This window comes from Miniopterus schreibersii, assembly GCF_964146895.1.
Source record: "Miniopterus schreibersii genome assembly, chromosome: X".
In the NCBI taxonomy this organism is placed as follows: domain Eukaryota; kingdom Metazoa; phylum Chordata; class Mammalia; order Chiroptera; family Miniopteridae; genus Miniopterus; species Miniopterus schreibersii.
Window position 1 is genome coordinate 101,112,472 of NC_138104.1, and position 18,169 is coordinate 101,130,640.

Consider the following 18,169-nt stretch of genomic DNA (forward strand, 5'->3'; position numbering starts at 1 on the left):
TTTTAAGCCCTGGAGCCCTCTGATTGTTCCCTGGAAAGTTACTTTCAATGCGGTCCAGACAGGAAAGCCCAGGATAAATGCCAAACAGAACACAGAAGCGTCGGTGAATAATACTCCTGCTACCATAAGGTCCAAGCTCCAGAAAGCAACTTTGGACCTGCGATTGAATAGCCAATCCACGGAGAAACTCAGTTTATGCCTAAAATGGTCTGAGATTCAAGTGGGCTTTAGAGAAAGTAAAGCTCTCTTGTTCAATTCTCCCCGAAAGCCCGGCATCTGTAGCTTTTCCTTAGCGACTTGTTCACGGCCAACATCTGGCTAAGTGACGTGCAGGTGACAGTTAACGATACGGAGTTGAGGGCCGAGGTCTGCAGGGCTCTGGCGTCGAGGCAGGGCCTTGAGAGGAATGAGCGCGGCCGGGCAGGTGGAGGTGAAGGCCCTGGGTAGGCCGGGGCCCCGGGCCGGCTCCAGCTCTGTGCTCCTGTCCCCTTGCCACGCAGCCCACACTCCGGCGCAGCAATCGGGGACCTGGCCATCGGGGACCAAGCACCCTGCTGTTCGGTGCCTCAAGGAGCATATGACTGACTATCAAGAAGGACCATGCAAACTGGGTAACATATGATACAGAGTTTACATATAAAAATCACGGCAACGGCATTAACCTGAACATTTGACTGGGGCAGCGGGGGTGCCAAGCACCCCTTCAGCTCGCCAGACTTGCACAGTGAGCATTTTTCTCGAACCCTCTGCACTTACTTGCTCTTTTAACATCTTGCTTTAAATTCTTTCGAGCCTATAGTATTATATCGTCCACAAAAGCACTGAGAACGTGACCGGCCATGTGTCCCGTGGCCAAACTGCTCTGATCCAGTTACAGAATAGCCCTTCCAGAAGGCCGAAGCTCACCCTCATTTATTCACCAGACATGCACGTTTTACGGCAGCAGGTGCTGAGGTTCCTGTGACTGTAAGAGAGGTTCCAAGTCATGTGGTTCACGTGGTTTTTGCCCCTTTCCACCTGACTGACTTCGAATATGTTATGTTGTGACTAGAAATAAAATAAATCAACATTTAATTCCCCCGTCGCCTGGTTGGTCCTCTAACAGCCAGAAGTCTGCGAGGAGAGTTGTGGGCCTTTTCTGAACCGAGGGTAATGTACGAGGTATATTCTGTGTGCCAGGTAAGAGCATACTCTCCAGTGCTTCCACTCCTTACCCTCTGAAGTAGGTGCTGGTCTCTCCAGGGTGCAGGGGAGGAAGTGGAGCCTCAGTGAGCTGACCCGCCCGGCCTTGGGTGGCCGCATCACTCTGGTTCTAAAGCAGCGCCCTTGCTCATGGTGCTACCAGTGTGAGGACTCACCCTTCTAAAAGATAAAGTCCCAGGGGGATGTCTAACTTTATCTAGGCAAGCAATGATGACCTTCAAATATTTTTTCAAGTATCTTCATCCTCTGTTATTTCATTACAAGGAAACTGTGATGGTGGAAGGTTCTGAATAATATTGAGCGTGTAGGAGTAATGTCAATGTCTTCCAATGTCTCGTGGATTTTGGATATTATCAAGTTCTGCCCTCACCTAGCCAGATATTTTTGAACCAGAGAGAGGAGCAGGTTGGGGCAGGGACAGACCAGAAAAATAAGGCAATATTGTCATTCTTAAAAATAGCTAAATTTTTTGTGCCTTACAGTTTATAATCTAATACAACCCACACCATCACCTAAAGTGTATGGGACATGCAGTGGCGCATTCGTCCGTTTAACAGATAAAACACTGAGATTCAGCCATATGCCACTGAGGGACACAGGGACAGTGAGAGCAGACTCCTGCCACAAAAGAGTGCACCCCAGCTCAGTCAGCTGGGAGGGATGAATGCAGATTTCATTCCTCTACACTGCGGTGTTGGTTATTGTAGAAGGTCATATCAAAAACAAACCACCACAAAACTCAGTGTAAATCCCTGTCCTCCCCAGCCCTCTTGAAATGATCAGAGCCCTTTCTCGGAGCTCCTAACATATGGTTTGAGAAACAATGTCCAAGACAAATTATTGTTCCTTAGTATGAAATTTATATAAGGAATCTGAAAAATATTTAAAATATTTGCATATATGTATGTATCCCTTCAAATCATCTAGAAACTGGCACAATGGACTTTTGAAATGTAACAAAATTATAAAGTAAATGACTTACTTTCATGTTTCTGACTAAAGCCTACCGGTTGCATGATTCATAATTAAAAAGTGTGTATCATTAGAAATCAATTGCAAAAAATTATAATTGGAAGGAGATATTTATTGGCCTATTTTTGCCCAACTCAGTTTCTCCAGATTAAAACAGTAACAAGCCACCCCGTCACGCTCACTAAGATAGCAACAGGAATCAGTGACAAGGCAGGTCTCCTAAAACAAATCACATCTAGGGTGATGGGGTCAGTCACATTTTCGAGGGGAAGAGGCCTCAGAGCTTGGGTGCTCGCAGCTATCCACGTTCCTCTGCCGGGAACCCACAGCGTATGGTGTCACAGACAAAAACCTGAAGACCCTGACCTACCACCCGAGCACAGAAGGGCCTGAGTTTACAAAATTACCTTCACAGGCTCCCTTGCTGCCCCTCCTCCAGCCGTAGCAGCAGGCCAGTTTGGGTCCATAGCGACAGAGGCCGGGCTGGAGCGCTGGGTCCCACAGTCCATGACGCCTTGGGCTGCGAACAAAAAGCTGCATGTTAGTATTAAGAAAACAGAAAGGGCAGCAGAGAACATTCCCTGCGACTGACTGAGCAGCAGAGATCTCAGTTACCCGGCTACTTCCAATAAACTCGCCGGAAGCGCTCAATTCCACTTTGAAAACCCGAATTCGGGGTGGCCTGTCTGCTCCTTGCCAGGCTTCCCCAATAATTAGCGTCACTCATCTCCTTCTTCCCCAGGGTGAAAAGAATTGGGGTTAACATAACCTAGGAAACTAGGGCACGTGAAAGTGGCCAAACATTTATGTTCCCGAGCCTCACAGGGTGCCAGTTTTCAAGTCTGCTCCACGTAGGCACAGTGGCTACCCAAGCCTGTGTCTGTTTATGCGACGTCCCCCGCCTGTGGCTCTGTCCAGGTAAGAGCACTGCACTTTTCCCCCACTGGCCACCTGGGAACCCTTGGACAAACTGGAAGGTCCACACACTAGAGCCGGGTAAGAGCTGGAAGGACTCTGGAGCCCCCTGGGCCAGGCCCGCCCGTGTTATAGTTGAGGGAACTCCAGCCCAGTGGAAAAGGCCCCTCCCCAGCCCTGGCACCTTCTCCTTCCTCTCTGCTAAACTCTTCAACCGCACAGCAGGGGCAGGCCAACATTTTCCATAACGGGTCAGATGGTAACTATTTTATGCTTTGCGGGTTATATGTCACTGTCCAATTGCAAAAGTAGCTGCAGGCAATCGTAAACAGTTGGAGTGGCTATGTTCAATCAAACTTTATTTATGGACACTGAAATTTGAATTTAATATACTTTTCATGTGGCATGTAATAGTATTCTTCTTTTGTCTTAGCTTTAGCCATTTAAAAAGGTAGAAACCATTCTTAGCTCATGGGCCACATAAAAACATGCCCACCCACCCTTGACCTGCAGGCTGCAGTTTGCTGACCCCTGACCAGATGAGCCTGGCCACCAAGTGCCCCTAAGTATTCTGGGCCATGGATGAAGCTCGCTGCATGTTTGCCTACTTACAGGCCTAGTATGGGACAGGGCTGCTACCAGATTCTAGAAGAAAAGACTTAAGTTGTATATTTTATGGAGGGCTGGGGTTGTTTGCACACGCATATTAAATACACTGTAAAATGTTTCCTGGGCTGTTTGACAAGGAATGTACATTTTACCATGTGCTTTCTGCTGCAGGACTGAATTTTATGCAAGTTAATGACATCTGAGTCAAGGTCGGTAAGTTAAACCATCTTTCTGGTTTCCCTCGTGGTCTGCCTCCCACCAACTTGGTTATTCAGTTAAGAGCTACAAAGATATGGACTGCGACACTTCATTAACTGAGAACACCAAATCAAGGTGATCCTGAAGGGACTATTTTTTCATCCTCTAATGGAGTTAATTTGCGGGATTTATAAGTCATTCGCTCAACCCCTGAATGGGGGTTTTCAACCCCTACAACATCTACATGACCAATATTTTGAGCCAGATAAATCTTTGTTGTTAAGGGCTGTCCTGTGCATTGTAGGATACTTAGCAGCATCCCTGGCCTCCATCTACAGACACCAGTAGCACCTACCCCTCCAAAAATGTCTTGAGGCATTGCTAAATGTCCCTGGAGGACAGAACTGTCCCTGTTAAGTACCGCTGCATTAAAGCGAAACATTTACTGAGCGCTTGCTGTAGTCCAAACACTGTCCTAGGCACATAGCATGATGAAAATGACCCGATCTAAGAGAACTTAGACTGTTCTCTAAGTTCATGGTCTACTGTAAACAGATACATTAGAGTCAAGGACAGCCTGGTAAGTAGCAACACAGTGCTCTCAGAAAGAGTTCTGGCTGGGAAATAATACAGCCATCTGTTGTAATCTAATCTGGATATTACTAACAATTCTACAAGGGATACCATAAACTTGATCCAGTCTGCATGGAACTAACAATGCCCAAGGAAGAAACCACAGACTACTGAACATGAAGTGTGTTGAGCAAATAAGCCCTAAACAGTGATGCATTTAAGAATCTTTTTTGAGCATTTTAAAAATTGAAATATAATTCACATAATATTAAATTTACCATTTAAAAGTATATATCTGGTACTGTGATCCCTCCAACTTTGTTCTTCTTTCTCAAGATTGCTGCAGCTATTTGGGGTCTTTCTGGTTCCGTTTTGTGACCCCTTGCTTCCTTATATGCTCCTTGTAATATATTAGCATGCTAAATGACACACCCTGCACCGCCATGACTGGAAACGGAAAGGCCTGCTGGGGCTCTTCCCAGAAATTTCCACCCCTTTCCCAGAAAGATCCTGGATATTCCTCTTCCTCCTTATTGAATGCCCTACCATCCGATTAAATGGGCTTCAATAAATGAAGTAAATCCCACTAGAGAGGGGCCGCTCTGTATGTGCAGTAGCCACTCTTAGTCTCCCTTCTTCATTAATAAACTCTCTTTCACTTTAAGTTCTTTAAAAGTATTTTAATTCTTTCTTGTACGAAGCCAAGAACCCACAGTAGCTGCCAGACCCCCGGAATGCCTGCAACAAGGGGTTCTCTGGAGGAAATGGGACCTGATATGAATTCTGGTGACTGGTGGAACTTACCCAGGTGCAAGGGAGGAACCTGTTTAGTGGGAAGGTGTTTCAAGCAGAGAAAATAGCCTGTGTCAAGGATGGAGCCACTAAGAACATGAGTTGGTGGCCTATAAACTTGAACATAGGAACTAGTGTGTGTTGGGACTAGGGGAGTGGGAGAGGAAGCAGAGAGATTAGCAGGGGCCAGAAAGGAAAGACCTGTGTCCATGGGAAACATTTTGTCCATCTTGAAAGCTCTGGAGAGTTGTGGAAGGATTTCAAGCAATAGGAAATATTAAAGATTTGACAAAACACAAACCAGCCTCCATAGAACTATGATGAGCTTGATAAGCTCTAACAAGATTACTAAAACTGTTAGATGTGAAATCACACATACAAAAAATTGAAATTTGTTGAAATATGATATTTTTCCAAAAGTCTAACTAGAAACTATGGTGAAAGCGCCCAGGGTCCCCTGCCGAGGTGGACAAGCCCATTTCATGTGTGTTGGGCAAAGTCAATTACTTTGGTTTATGCAGAATAGGGCCTGGGGTGAACTGACAGGAGAGAGTTACCAGAGATGAAATTCATATACTGTTTGCACGTTACCACAACTCTCCAGAGACATCTTCTCTCTCAAGTTTTATTGCTTTCACATGCTTGCCTGTAGGTGAAAAGGTGAAACTGAGAAATCTGAGTTGTATTAATTTCTTCCAAGTCATCAGTTTTTGACATGGTACAAAGTGTCACTTGTAAAACTCTCCGAGATGTTAATGAGTAACACTTGGGCCATCAAAAACCTGTTAATAAAGTAAGATTTCTTATTCACTGTAAGAAATTCCTTTCTCAGTCACAAATGTATCTTAGAATGCACGCTCTCTTAGAAGAAATCAGAAGCTTAAATTAAATCTTGCCTTAGCCTCATTTGTTTAAAAAATGAAAATAGTTAAGAATCAACTCATGATCAGGAACTATAAAATGGATTCTGATGTTCAGAGAACTATACAAATTAGAAAACACTGGTTCAGCTTCCAGCTATAATGTGGATGCAGTGACATGCTCTGTGCATATTTTCAAAGACAACCAAGCAGCTTCAAACAACAGTGAAGGAAAAACCACCAGAGAACCAAGCGAATCCATAAATGAGCAACACGCCTTTTAATTAATGGGTGTGCCATCCCTATATTCCCCCAGTTTTGAGAGACAGCTTCAAAGGGACAGCTACAAATGGGGTTTTACTGGTTTCATCATCAAATTCTATATCTGGTCATGAAAATGGAAAACTAGTTTAAAGGGAGGAAATCACTACTGGACAGAAACGCTTATAATTACTTGCTGGTTTATACAGATGCCAGAGGAAATTGATTTATTACACCAAGAACCCAGCTCTGCATTTTATGCTTGCCAGCTTTTCAAAAATGCACATGTGCAGCTATTTAAAACTACAAATAAAAAGTAAATTAATTATTAAGTGTTTCTGTTTAAATTGAAACAATATTATTGAGGGGAAGGAAGGAATCCAGCATAGGCAAGCATGATACTGACAATAACAGCAGGACACTCTATCTTATAAAATCTCTTAAAAACTGCTAATGAGGGGGGGGAGAAAACTCATAGACATGGACAACAGCGTGGAGATCGTGGGGCCAGGGGTGGGTGGAGGTGGAAGAAGGCACGGAGGGGATAAATGGTGATGGAAAAAAATAAAACTAAAAAAAAATAAGCATAGAAAAACTGCTAAAAGAGCTTTACCTTTCCGTTTCTACATAGTTCTCACATGCCATGCCATGTTAATGTTAGCAAATGATTCAAATGCCTTTCCCAGCAGCTTCTCTTCGTAGCTTTGCTTGAACATCACGCCCACTCCTGCACTTTCCCCATCCCTAATTCAAATGATTATTTTACTTTACCATCCGGTCGTGAGTATTCCGGATAAGGGCCAGGAACTATTAGGTTAAACTCTATGGGACTGGCCGGCGAGCTCAGTGGTTAGAGCGTCGGCCTGCGCAGAGAAGGGCCCCGGGTTCGACCCCCGGCCCCAGCTGGGGCTCGGATGGAGGCAACCAACCGCTGTGTCTCCGTCACATCGATGTTTCTCTCTCTCTGTCTCCTTTACAGCGCCGGCCGCCGGGCTTCCAGGCGGCCTGATGCCGGCAGCATCCAAGAGCCGTTTCTCTCCCTGAGGCCGGCGCTCAGCTTTTCCCCATCCGGGAACCCGTCCTGCAGAACAGCAGCAGCCACCGCCTCACAAAGCCCTCAGCAGGAACTGCACTGAGTTCCACATTTAGTGCGGCGTGCATTTTTTAAATGTGTAGAATTAGGCCAGTGATTCTGGGAGTATCAAGCATACACGGGTAAGGCATAGTACTAATCACTGGGATTCGGCAGGTGTCTGAGTACAATGAGCTTTTGTGCATTTGACTGGACTGACCCAACCCCATGGAACCTGATCAACTTGAGGTCATCAATAAAGGGGAGTTTATGAAAAAGAATTCCTGATCGTGGAGTGAAATGACCCCACAACTTCCACTGCCCTCTGCCACCTTGGGAGGTCTGACTGGGCTGGGCAGCCCCCTCCCCTCTCTCTATCTCTATCTATCTCTCAATCTCTCTCACAGATCTCTATTCTTAAACAATGTTTGGCACATAAACGGCCCGGGGAGCCTAGTCTTGAGGCAGGGAAGTATTAATGTAGGTGAGCGAGTCTCTGTGGAGAGGAGGCCCCGAGCCGTGGGATTCTGAGCTAAATGCTGAATTGCCAGAGTTCCTTTAATGCATTATACAGCTTGCTGTCTACATTGATCAAATTAATCAGAAAATTGCTGTCTCCACAGCTGAAGTTAATTTAAAAACATTCCAGGGATTGTGTAAGTAGTGTAGTATTTCTTCATGGGATTCCTTATTTTCTGCAAAAATATACTGTGCCAGAATTCTCCGTATGTTTGTTTATGGTTCCAGGAAACTTCATGATATTCTCCAAGGCAGATTGAGAAGTTAAAGCTTCTTTTACTGATGTTTAAATCCGTTTAAATATTGCCAAATTAATGAAATTTTTTTTTTCCTAAATAGGGATAACAAGGTCCAATCATGATGAGTTGTTTTGTTTTGTTTTTGAGTTTTGTTCTGTTTTCTTCATAGCTCCAAGTATGGCAAGTCTGTTGCACTTAAGGAGCTGAGATTAATTCTGGGTTCCCATCCATCTTCAAGATACAGAGTCCAAGTCCAACAGGCCCAAGGATATCCCAAAGCATCTCACCTTCCTGAATGTATAGGCTACCAAGCTGGCCAGTCCCAGTGTGTACTGATGGACCTTCAAATTCCCCATGCTATGAGCGGCAGGGCAAGCACTGGCAAAACCTGGAACTCTCCATTGCTTCCTCTCTGTCTCTCACTTATCTTCCAAGCTTGGGAGTTAGGTGGAAATTGGGGAAAAGGAGTGTGTTAATTTGGGCTTCCCCAGAAGCAGAGCAGGAGTTGTTTAGTGATGAGGTGAAGGAAAGGTCGACAGGGGAGTGGGGAAGTGAGACAAGGAGGGGAAGGTCGTTAAAAACAGCCAGTGTTAATAAGACAGCAACATTTATTTCTCATCACATTCATTCGTTCATAGTGAGCACAGGGAAGAATGCCATACAATGGAGTTCGAGAAATAGGCACCGGGTAGATCAAGCAGGCCCTTTCATGCTATTTACAATAGAATGGATTTTATTCTTAATCCTATGGAAAGTCGCTGAAAGGCTTTAAGGAGAGGGCTGACGTGATCTGATTTAAAGGTTAAGAGCAACATTTTGGACTGTGGACTGGAGAAGGCAAAAGCAAAAGCAAAAGGAAGCTACTGTGGGGGTCCAGGTGAGGCGACGGTGGGTAATGGGGCTTGGCACCGGATTGAACACAAGTGGGGAGGAAGAGCAAGTTGTCAGGAAGGATGCCCAGGTTTTTGGCTTGAACCACTTTCGATGCTGTTTGTTCTGAGATGGGGAGAAGGGGTGAGGTGGGGGTCAGCGAGTTCTAGAGAGCTGATCAAGGGTTCAGTTGGAGGCGTGCAGGAGGCAGCTGATCAATGACTCTCTGGTCATTGATGTTTCTCTCTCTCCCTCTCTCAAATCAATAAGGATGTTTTTTAAAAAAGAATTCAGTTTTAACCCAGCCAGTGTGGCTCAGTGGTTGAGCGTGGACCCACGCACCATGCACCGAGAGGTTGCTGGTTTGATTCCTGCTCAGGGTACATGATTGGGTTTCGGGATTGTTCCCCAGCGGGGAGCGTGCAGGAGGCAGCCGATTAACGCTGGTGCATCGATGTTTCTCTCCCTCTCCCTTCCTCTCTAAAATAAAAAAACACATATTTTTTAAAAATTCAGTTTTAGATGTCCTAAGCACAGAGAGAGCCTGGGGCTTGAGATTCCTATTTTGCATAATCTGCATATAGAAGTATTGAAAGTGCTAGGACTGGAGAGGGTACAGATAAAGAGAGAATAGGGCCAGAGACTGATGTCTGGAAATGGAGGCTGGTAGGAGAGGTTGGGAAGGAGTAACCAGTGTGGGAGGAAAACCAGCACGTGTGGTGTGTGGGTTTTAAAATATGTCCACAAATCCTTTGATACTCCTCCTTTCAAAAATAAAACATAATTCTCTTCCCCTTCTGTAGGGTTGTACTTAGTGACTGGCTTCTGACAAAGGGAACGTGGTGGGAATAAAGGAATGTAATTCCTGAGATTAGGACATAGAAGGTATTGCAACTTCCTAGAATTCCTCAGTAGGATTAAGTCACAGTGGTAACTGATATTTATAACACTTTTTTCCCTTCTCTGTCCCACTTCCCAGCTTCCATATTAAAGTTCCTGGGGCCACCTCCCAAATAAACCATGCACATTCAAACCCTGGTCTGAGTGTGCTTCTAAGAGAATGTAAACTTAAAGAGGAAGGCGGTGGTGTTGGCAGGGTGGACCATCAGGAAGTCCCACCTATGCTACACATGTCCTTTGATCGTGCCAGGCAGAGTCAAGCTAACAAGATCATTGGTGATAATGTGTGCAAAAGCACTTTGTAGAAATATCAGCTTTCATGTATTCAATTTGTGGGGGGAGTGAAACACATTTGGAATACAGGCATACTTTGTTGATTTTGTGCATTTGATTCCAAACCACCACAGTAAAGTGAATATCTCGAGTATAGCAAAGTTAATAACATATTTATCTTATATGCACAGGGAACAAGATGCCAGACTTAGGAACTAGAGTTTAGATCAATAAATGTTCTCGACTGACACTGTCCAACAGAAATATGACCATATATGGCATTTAAAATTTTCTAGTAGCCACATTTCTAAAAATATAAAAGGGATGAAATCAATTTTAGTAATATATTTTATCTAATATCTACATTATCATTTCAACATGTAATCAGTGTAAAATGATTAGTGAAGCAGAGAGCTGTGGGACAGAATAGTATGGGGGAAGCAGAGAACTATGGGAAAGAATGGGATTCTGAGAGAAGCAGAGAACTATGGGAAAGAATGGGATTATGGGAGAGAATGGAGAATTGTGGGAGATGCAGGGAATTATGGGAGACAATAGGATTATGGGAGAAGCAGAGAACTATGGGAGAGAATGGTATGGGAGAAGCAGAGAACGATGGAATAGAATGGGATTATGGGAGAAGCAAGGAATGATGGGAGAGAATGGAATTATGGGACAGAATGGGATTATGGGAGCAGTAGAGTACTATGGGAGAGAATGGGATTATGGGAAAGAGTGGAGAATTACACTAGAAGCAGGGGAATATGGGAGAGCTAGGAATAGAGAAAGCATGTCTAGAGCACCTAAATTGTCCCAATGCCCAAAGGGCATAGAAAAGTGTGGGGTTCAAGCCAAATATTGATGCTTAAGACTACAGAAATGCATGCCACTAATTATTATTATTATTACTATTATGATTTGTTCTTCACCATCTTTATTATGAGCCTGTGCAAATGTAAGGATTTCATCGATGACATGAAGTAATTCATGCATTAGCTCTCTGGAACCTATTGAAATGAACATTTGTACATACACAGTTGAATTTCACTGCAAAATGCCCTTACTTTCTGGTTAGTTTTATCATCTAAATGCATTAAGTGTAAGAGCTTGGTTGAACAAGAGTTACCTAGTGTGGGTTTTGTTGGATTACGAGTAACTTGTGCTACAAATCCGTGTTTTTCACTATTTATTTGATGAGTGCTAATTGTCTACTGTGTGCTAAACACTATTTAAGAAACATAATTTTCTAGGTCACCAAAATTATGGTGCAGGTTTTTAATTTATAAAAACCTGATGATTATATTAGAAATCTCTCTATAGCAGGGGCAATTTTTGCTATAAGTTGTGAAACCTCGGAAAATAATCAGTAGACATACTTTTCTGCAGTGAATGCCTAGCCTTCTCTTTTAGTGTGTCCCTGTAACTCGGAGTCTGGAGTTGACTACACACGGTATCCGGCAGCTCCTAAAGAGCTGGCCACTTGGCATCTCAAAGCATATTGAGGTGATAATAAACACACCTGCTGGTGAACCACGCTTCACATCTTGAGAACTGCAGAATCCTGACGTGGATTCTCCATTTTAATATTCTTTGGCTTATTTGGGGGGCTTTTCGTCTTTTCATTTAATTTGGTGGCACTTTGAGAGTGACGCTCCTGAAGGTCGGTTTGCTGGTTGCTAGAGAATTGGTAATCTCATCTCCGAAGAGCACTTGGTCTTTCATAAGCAGGCAAGATAAGAACTGCCACCATTCCAGGACAATGTGATTATGAGCAAATAACATCTCACATTTTTATCATGAAGAGGAAATTGAAACTTGTGACCACACATTCAAAGAACCTGATTTGAGGTTTGTTCTCTTTGAACTTCAAAATCCCTTAATACTGTGGCGGACTTTGATTTAATGAAAGCTTTTCTCCTACAGGGCAACACAGACAGGCTCACCTTAAAGAAGCCTGTCCCAAAGCAAAGCAGCTCGCTCTGCCTGGGAACTGTCCACTAAAAATCTCAATAGCAAGTGGTTCTCACTCAGCTGGAGGTGATTCTGGCTCCCACCCCGGGGACATTGGACAATGTCAGGGGACATCTTTTGGTTGTCAGAACTTGGGGAGGTTGCTACAGGCATTTGGTGGATAGAGGAGCCACAGATGCTTCTGCTAAAATCCTACAAAGCACAGAACAGCCCCCCCCCCCCGTAATTGTCCATTCCAGCCCAAAAAGTCAATAGTGCCACAGTAGAGCAGCCCTGCTCTAGTGGATACCCCAAAAAGCAAGACATCACAGCCAGGGAACCAGGAAACCCTTTCCAGTGAGTGAGTCCCAAAACGCTGCCCTAATGACTGGGGAAGAGCAGGGACTCTGGGCCAGACTGTGATAATAACAGCACCTTCCACAAGGAGCAGTTAGGGGGTTTAAATGGGCTAATAGTCCTGAAGTGTTCTGAACAGTGCCGGGCCTACAGGGAGCACTTTATGTGCGTACTTCCTAAGTGGCTTTGCTGATCTCTGCAAAAATAAGTTTCAGAGCTTAGAAAAGCTTCAGATTCTTAACTGCCACAGCAAGAAGAAGGAGTCGATTTCCTCCGACAACCACGTTCTTTCTTCCCAGTTCACCAACCCGAATGAGAAAGCGGCTGAGCAGAGGAAGCCCCTGCACGGCGGGCTCAGCCACAGGCAGCAGGCGCTCAGTACAGGTCCTCCCAGTGCCTTCCCCTCGGTCCCCAGCAAAACCGCGACGACAACCCGTCGGTGCCGTTGGGAGAGGGTGGAAAACACGAACTGCACAGGCACGGAACCCGCCCCACGGCCAGGCCCCCGCCCGCTCGCCCGCGCTAGGTGCCCGCAGGCCACCGAGCCCGAGCGCACCACGGGCAGCGCGCGGAGCTCGCTCCTCCGCCCGGGGACGCGGGCAGGCGGCCCCGCAGAGGGGGCTGGAGCGACGCCCTGGGCGCTCGGGCACCGGTACCACCGTTCAGGTCCCGCTCGGCATGCACACACCCGCGGGGGCCCGGAGGGACAGGGGCCGGAGTAGGGGCCCCGCGGGGAGCTGGGGGCGATCGGCAGCCACTCACCTGGCCGCGCTCTCTAATCCACCTGCCACCCAGGGGAGCAGCAGCGGGAGCGCCAGGGCCCAGGGCGCCCGCATGGTCCTCGCAGGGCCTCTCTCCGCTGTCGCCTGCCCCCGGAGGGCGCGGGACAGGGCGCAGGGGCGCAGCCTCCCGCGTCCGCAGCTGCTCTGCTGGGGGCCTCCGCGCCTCCCCGCGGCCCTGGAGGCGGGAGGGAGGCCGGCGCTGGCTGGCGGGGTGGGGCGGGGTGGGGTGCGGGGTGGCGCTCGCGGCCTTGGGAGAGGTGGGGGCGCCCGAGCCAGGCTGCCAGGCTCCTCTGCGGGTGGAGAGGGTCCGAGCGGGAGGGAGGGGGGCGGGCCCGGCCCATCTGGCTGGGACCCGCCTCCAGCGCCCCTCGCGCATCCTCGCGTTGAGCTCGCCAAGAAACTTTCCCCAGACTCAGTTCACTTCGCTGGAGCTGCACCGCCACCTATTTCGGATCCGGGCAGCTTTCAGGGAGACCTGCGCTGGTCGGACCGCAGCCGGTTTGCCAGGCGGTTAGAGCCTCGAGGGCACGGGCTCTGCTGGCGGCTGATCAGGGCCCTGCCAGGGCTCCGCGGGGAGGCCACCAGTTGGTGTGTCTCTCACATCAATGTTTCTCGCTCTCCCTTCTACTCTCTCTGAAAAAGCAATGGAAAAAATATCCTCGGGTGAGCATTAAAAAAAATAGTAATTCAGTTGAAAAGTCAAAACAGGAACCAAGGATGCGGGTTCAGAATGACACTTTTATCCCGTATCTGTTTAGACGTTCACACTCCGCTGAGTTTTCTTTCATACGCTGCAAATCATGGGCTGCTAGTGCGGAATGTCAAGTCCCCTGCAACCCCTTCCTCTGACAAGGGACCTGCCATACTCACCTGCCACAGCTTACTCACATGGGCCCACCAGATGATACAGTAACATAGTAGCCAGTGCAGAAATGAATGGCAGAAACACGAATGCTGTATGAGTCCAGAGGATTCACCTGGGTACTAAACATGTTCTTTGTTCTGAGAGAATGAACGATTGGCCGTTCCTTCGCCCCTCCCTGCATCCACACCCTTTGTCTTCATGGTGGGCAGACCTATGGCCCCACACTTTGGCTTTGGACTTGACTGTGTGACTTGCTTTGACCAGTAGCGTAACAGCCAGTTCCAAACCCAGGCCTTAAAACCCCAGAGCACCTACCATGGCCACAGAGGAGCATGCCCCACCCGGCCTCATCGCTCAAGGGGAATGAGAAACAGGTGGGGCAGAGCCATTTGGCCAATTTGCAGACCTATAGCTTAGACCAAAACCACTTGGTCAAGCCTAGTGTATATCAGCTACGGTCAGCAGGACCAGCCAAGCTACTGAGGCCCATTGTGATGATTTGTTACGCGAGCTGTAGCTGACACCCCTGTGACCTGGTGTCAGAAATAAAATAAAGAAGAATATGGAGAAAGAGGTTTGTCTTGATTATAATTTTCATTCATGGTTTTATAATGGGTTTGTGAACCCCGAGAATCAAATTTACAAAAAAGAAAAGGAGAGAGAAAGGGAGAGAGAAGGGAGAAAGGAAGGAAGGGAGGGAGAGAAAGAGGGAGAGGGGGAGAGGAGGGGAGAGAGGAAGAGAGAGGGGGAGAGAGAGAGAGAGAGAGAGAGAGAGAGAGAGAGAGAGAGAAAGAAGAAAGAAAGAAAGAAAGAAAGAAAGAAAGAAAGAAGGAAAGAAGGAAAGAAGGAAAGAAGGAAAGAAGGAAAGAAAGAAAGAAAGAAAGAAAGAAAGAAAGAAAGAAAGAAAGAAAGAAAGGAAGAAAGGAAGAAAGGAAGAAAGGAAGAAAGGAAGAAGAAAGAAGAAAGAAAGAAAAGAAAAGAAAAGAAAAGAAAAGAAAAGAAAAGAAAAGAAAAGAAAAGAAAAGAAAAGAAAGAAAGCCATGTTGAGTGGATCTCGTTTCATGGTTGAAACCATCCTAATGGATTCAGCATCCCTGGTTAGTAACCAGTTAGGCCACTGGGCTGCTCACAGCCGACAGGGACAGGCGTCACCTTCCTGAGCAACGCACCCTCCTCACCTTCTTACTCCTCTGCAGCATCAGATGTCAGAGACTCATGAACACGGGAGCAGATGATCTCATCCAGGCCTTTACCCAAACCCTCTGAGCTCTCTGTACAGAACCGGTTTCATGTGCCGAAAGCACTAAACCGGAAAGGAAAGCCTGTCAGGCGTGAACGGCACACCTGCCAATGCCCCCAAGCGGACGGGGGACACAGCTCACCTCGGCGTGGGCTTGCCCTCGGGCAGCCCGAGGCGCTGGAGCGGCAGGAGTCCCTTCCGGAGGAGCAGCGAGCCCGGGCCGTGGAGGGTGAATCCAGGGAGGGAAGGCGAACAGTAGCACGTCCGTACCCAGGTGTCACCGGGGCGACTGCGGCTTCACGCCGCTGGCCCCGCACAGCACCAGCCGGAAGGCGGGCGCCCCAGGGTCTCGCGAGAGGCCAGGGAGCGGGGCTCTTTAGGCCCCGCCCCCATCGGGCACTCCCGGAAGGCCTCCCGGAGGCAGGTCCTAGGCCTCCCGCCTGCTGTGCCCAGGGCGAGAACCCCGCCGATGCTGACTGCCCAGCCTGGGAGGCGGGTGGGGCACGGCACTGCTGCCTAATGCCCAGCAGCTGAATGGAAAATTATGGCTGAGCCCGTGCCACTGCTTCCTAAACAGATCCAAACCACTCCCTCCTCCAAATACATTATTTTTAAAAAGTCCAAATAAAACATGGTCAGCTCAAAAGGGGGGGTCATCCCGCTTTCTTAGCCCTGAGTTAGAGGGGGTTAGAGTAGCATCTCGCATAACGTTTATCTGTCACGCTCTACCCCCCCACCCCTTGGCCAACCCACCTATTATTTCCTGGAGGACAAAAGGGCCATCAGGAGGTGTGAGGAACAGAGAAGGAACCTGGAAATGATGTGTTGCCAGGCTGGACACACACCATCAAGCAGAGGCAGGTGTTTAATAACCACCGTGGTGTTGCCGACTTGGAAGAGAACTGCTCCTTAGGGGCCCTGCTCCATTCTACAAAGGAAAGACAATCTTTGATCAGAATCTCATAAAATCGTCCACACCTTTTGCAGGGCTACATTTTGTTCTGCTAATCTATTTCCACTTAGCCCCCTTCGTAGAACAGGTGTGATGGGATATTTTTGTGCTTTCTGAATATATACGCATCACACACACATAAAACTTTTAACACTTACGATGTGCCTGGTGCTGAGATCCAAAACTTATATTGAAATATCAGCACCAGAAGCAAAGTGGGATCATCTGGGAAGCTGTGAAACTAACTGATGCCTGGGCCCCACCTCAAGAGGGTCTAATGTCTGGACTATGGCTTGGGCATGGGGACACTTTGAAACTCCTCGGGTGGTTTTAATGGAGAGCCAAGATTGAGAACCATTGATCTGGACTAACTCTGACATCTTACAGATGGAAAAACTCAGGGCCGGCATGTGACGTGCCTTGTCCAAGGTCATACACGGATGCATTCGTCTCTCTGTGTTTCCATCATATAGTCCTCTCCCTCCAACTTCATGATGTTTTCTCAATCATTCCTATGGAGGAAGACAATGGCACCTCTTTTTTTAATCTTCTACCTTTATTGCAGCCCAGCGACACGTTCTAGAAATTGATGTGTTTTTCTCAGTCTGTTTCTTTCTATTCCTTCTTGCTCCACAAAAGGAGTCATTGGGGTTGGAATTGTTTTTTATGAGATGTATCCAAGGCCCATGACTTGACAGTGGCAACCAGAGCTTCACCCCTAGCCCTTAACACCACACTATGACCCACCTTCAAAACTAACATTGGTTTAAGATCTTCAACGCTCACGACGACACCAATGGGAAAACTCAGTCAAAAAATATGTTTTATCATCTGGTGATGAAGATAGAGAAACACTTGTGCTTCAACAAAAAGCAATGCACTGTTTAGATTGCACTCTTCCTGGGTTTTTTTATTCCAGCCTTTCATTGTCTTGGAGCTATTTTACTGTAAGTTGTAGATGACTGGTAACGATGTAGAATCATTTATATCCAGAGACAAGTTCATCAAGTCCCCTGGGGGTTCAAGTGACTTCCCTCCCCCATGGAGGAAAAGGCCATTTGCAAGTTCATGTCAACAATCTTGATCTATATATAATTCTGTTCTTTGGTTTCTCCTTTAAACTACTTCTGATATCTTACTAGTTCCCACAGTAATGAGTTAAATAAAATCTTTAACATGGGTTCATCTTTATCTTTACGAAAGTCATTATTTTGCCTTTTTTGAAAACTTATAACAGCGAGAAAATCATAGCTAACAATTTAAGTATCTGAAAAATATAAGTATATGTAGTACAAAGTATATTTTTTAAGTCTTGGTTTTCTTTATTTGTCGGCACTTGCTTAATAACTAACACATCCCCAGTTGCTGTTGCTCTACTCTTCATTACTTTTGCCCATTTGGATTTCCAAACCAGCTTGGGGTTTTAAAATTTTTTATTCATCTTTTGATTGTTTTCAACCATTTCAAAATGTAAAAATCATTCTTGGCTCCCAGAATATGCAAGAACAGGCTTGGGCAGGATGTGGCCATGGACCATACTTTGCTGACTCTTGCTATACGAAGACCAGTCACCCTACCCAGTTTTATATCTACACACGATTTGTGCCATTTCATGTTTCCACAGTTTAGCAGACCAGCCTTGATGTGTGACCCGAAAACCCCATTTTCTCAACGATGACAAGTTTCTCTCTCTTGGAGTAAGAGTTGGGGGAGGCCTAATTTCCTTTAGAAGTTAAATTGTGGAACCAAATTGGTCACTGGTAGAAT

At 46.6% G+C, this 18,169-nt stretch overlaps 1 protein-coding gene across 3 annotated transcripts in view; it reads right to left on the reverse strand.

The window, feature by feature from the left end:
* EGFL6 (EGF like domain multiple 6) overlaps positions 1-13,522 on the reverse strand; it is a 35,726-nt gene extending 22,204 nt beyond the window's left edge. For all 3 annotated transcript variants that reach the window (XM_081124877.1, XM_081124876.1, XM_081124878.1), the window contains exons 1-2: positions 13,326-13,522; positions 2,583-2,695 (exon numbers count right to left, since the gene is read on the reverse strand). In XM_081124877.1, the coding sequence (XP_080981003.1) occupies positions 2,583-2,695; positions 13,326-13,399 (187 nt within the window). In that variant the 5' untranslated portion in view covers positions 13,400-13,522. The remainder of the gene's footprint in view (positions 1-2,582; positions 2,696-13,325) is intronic.
* Positions 13,523-18,169: the final 4,647 nt, after the last annotated feature.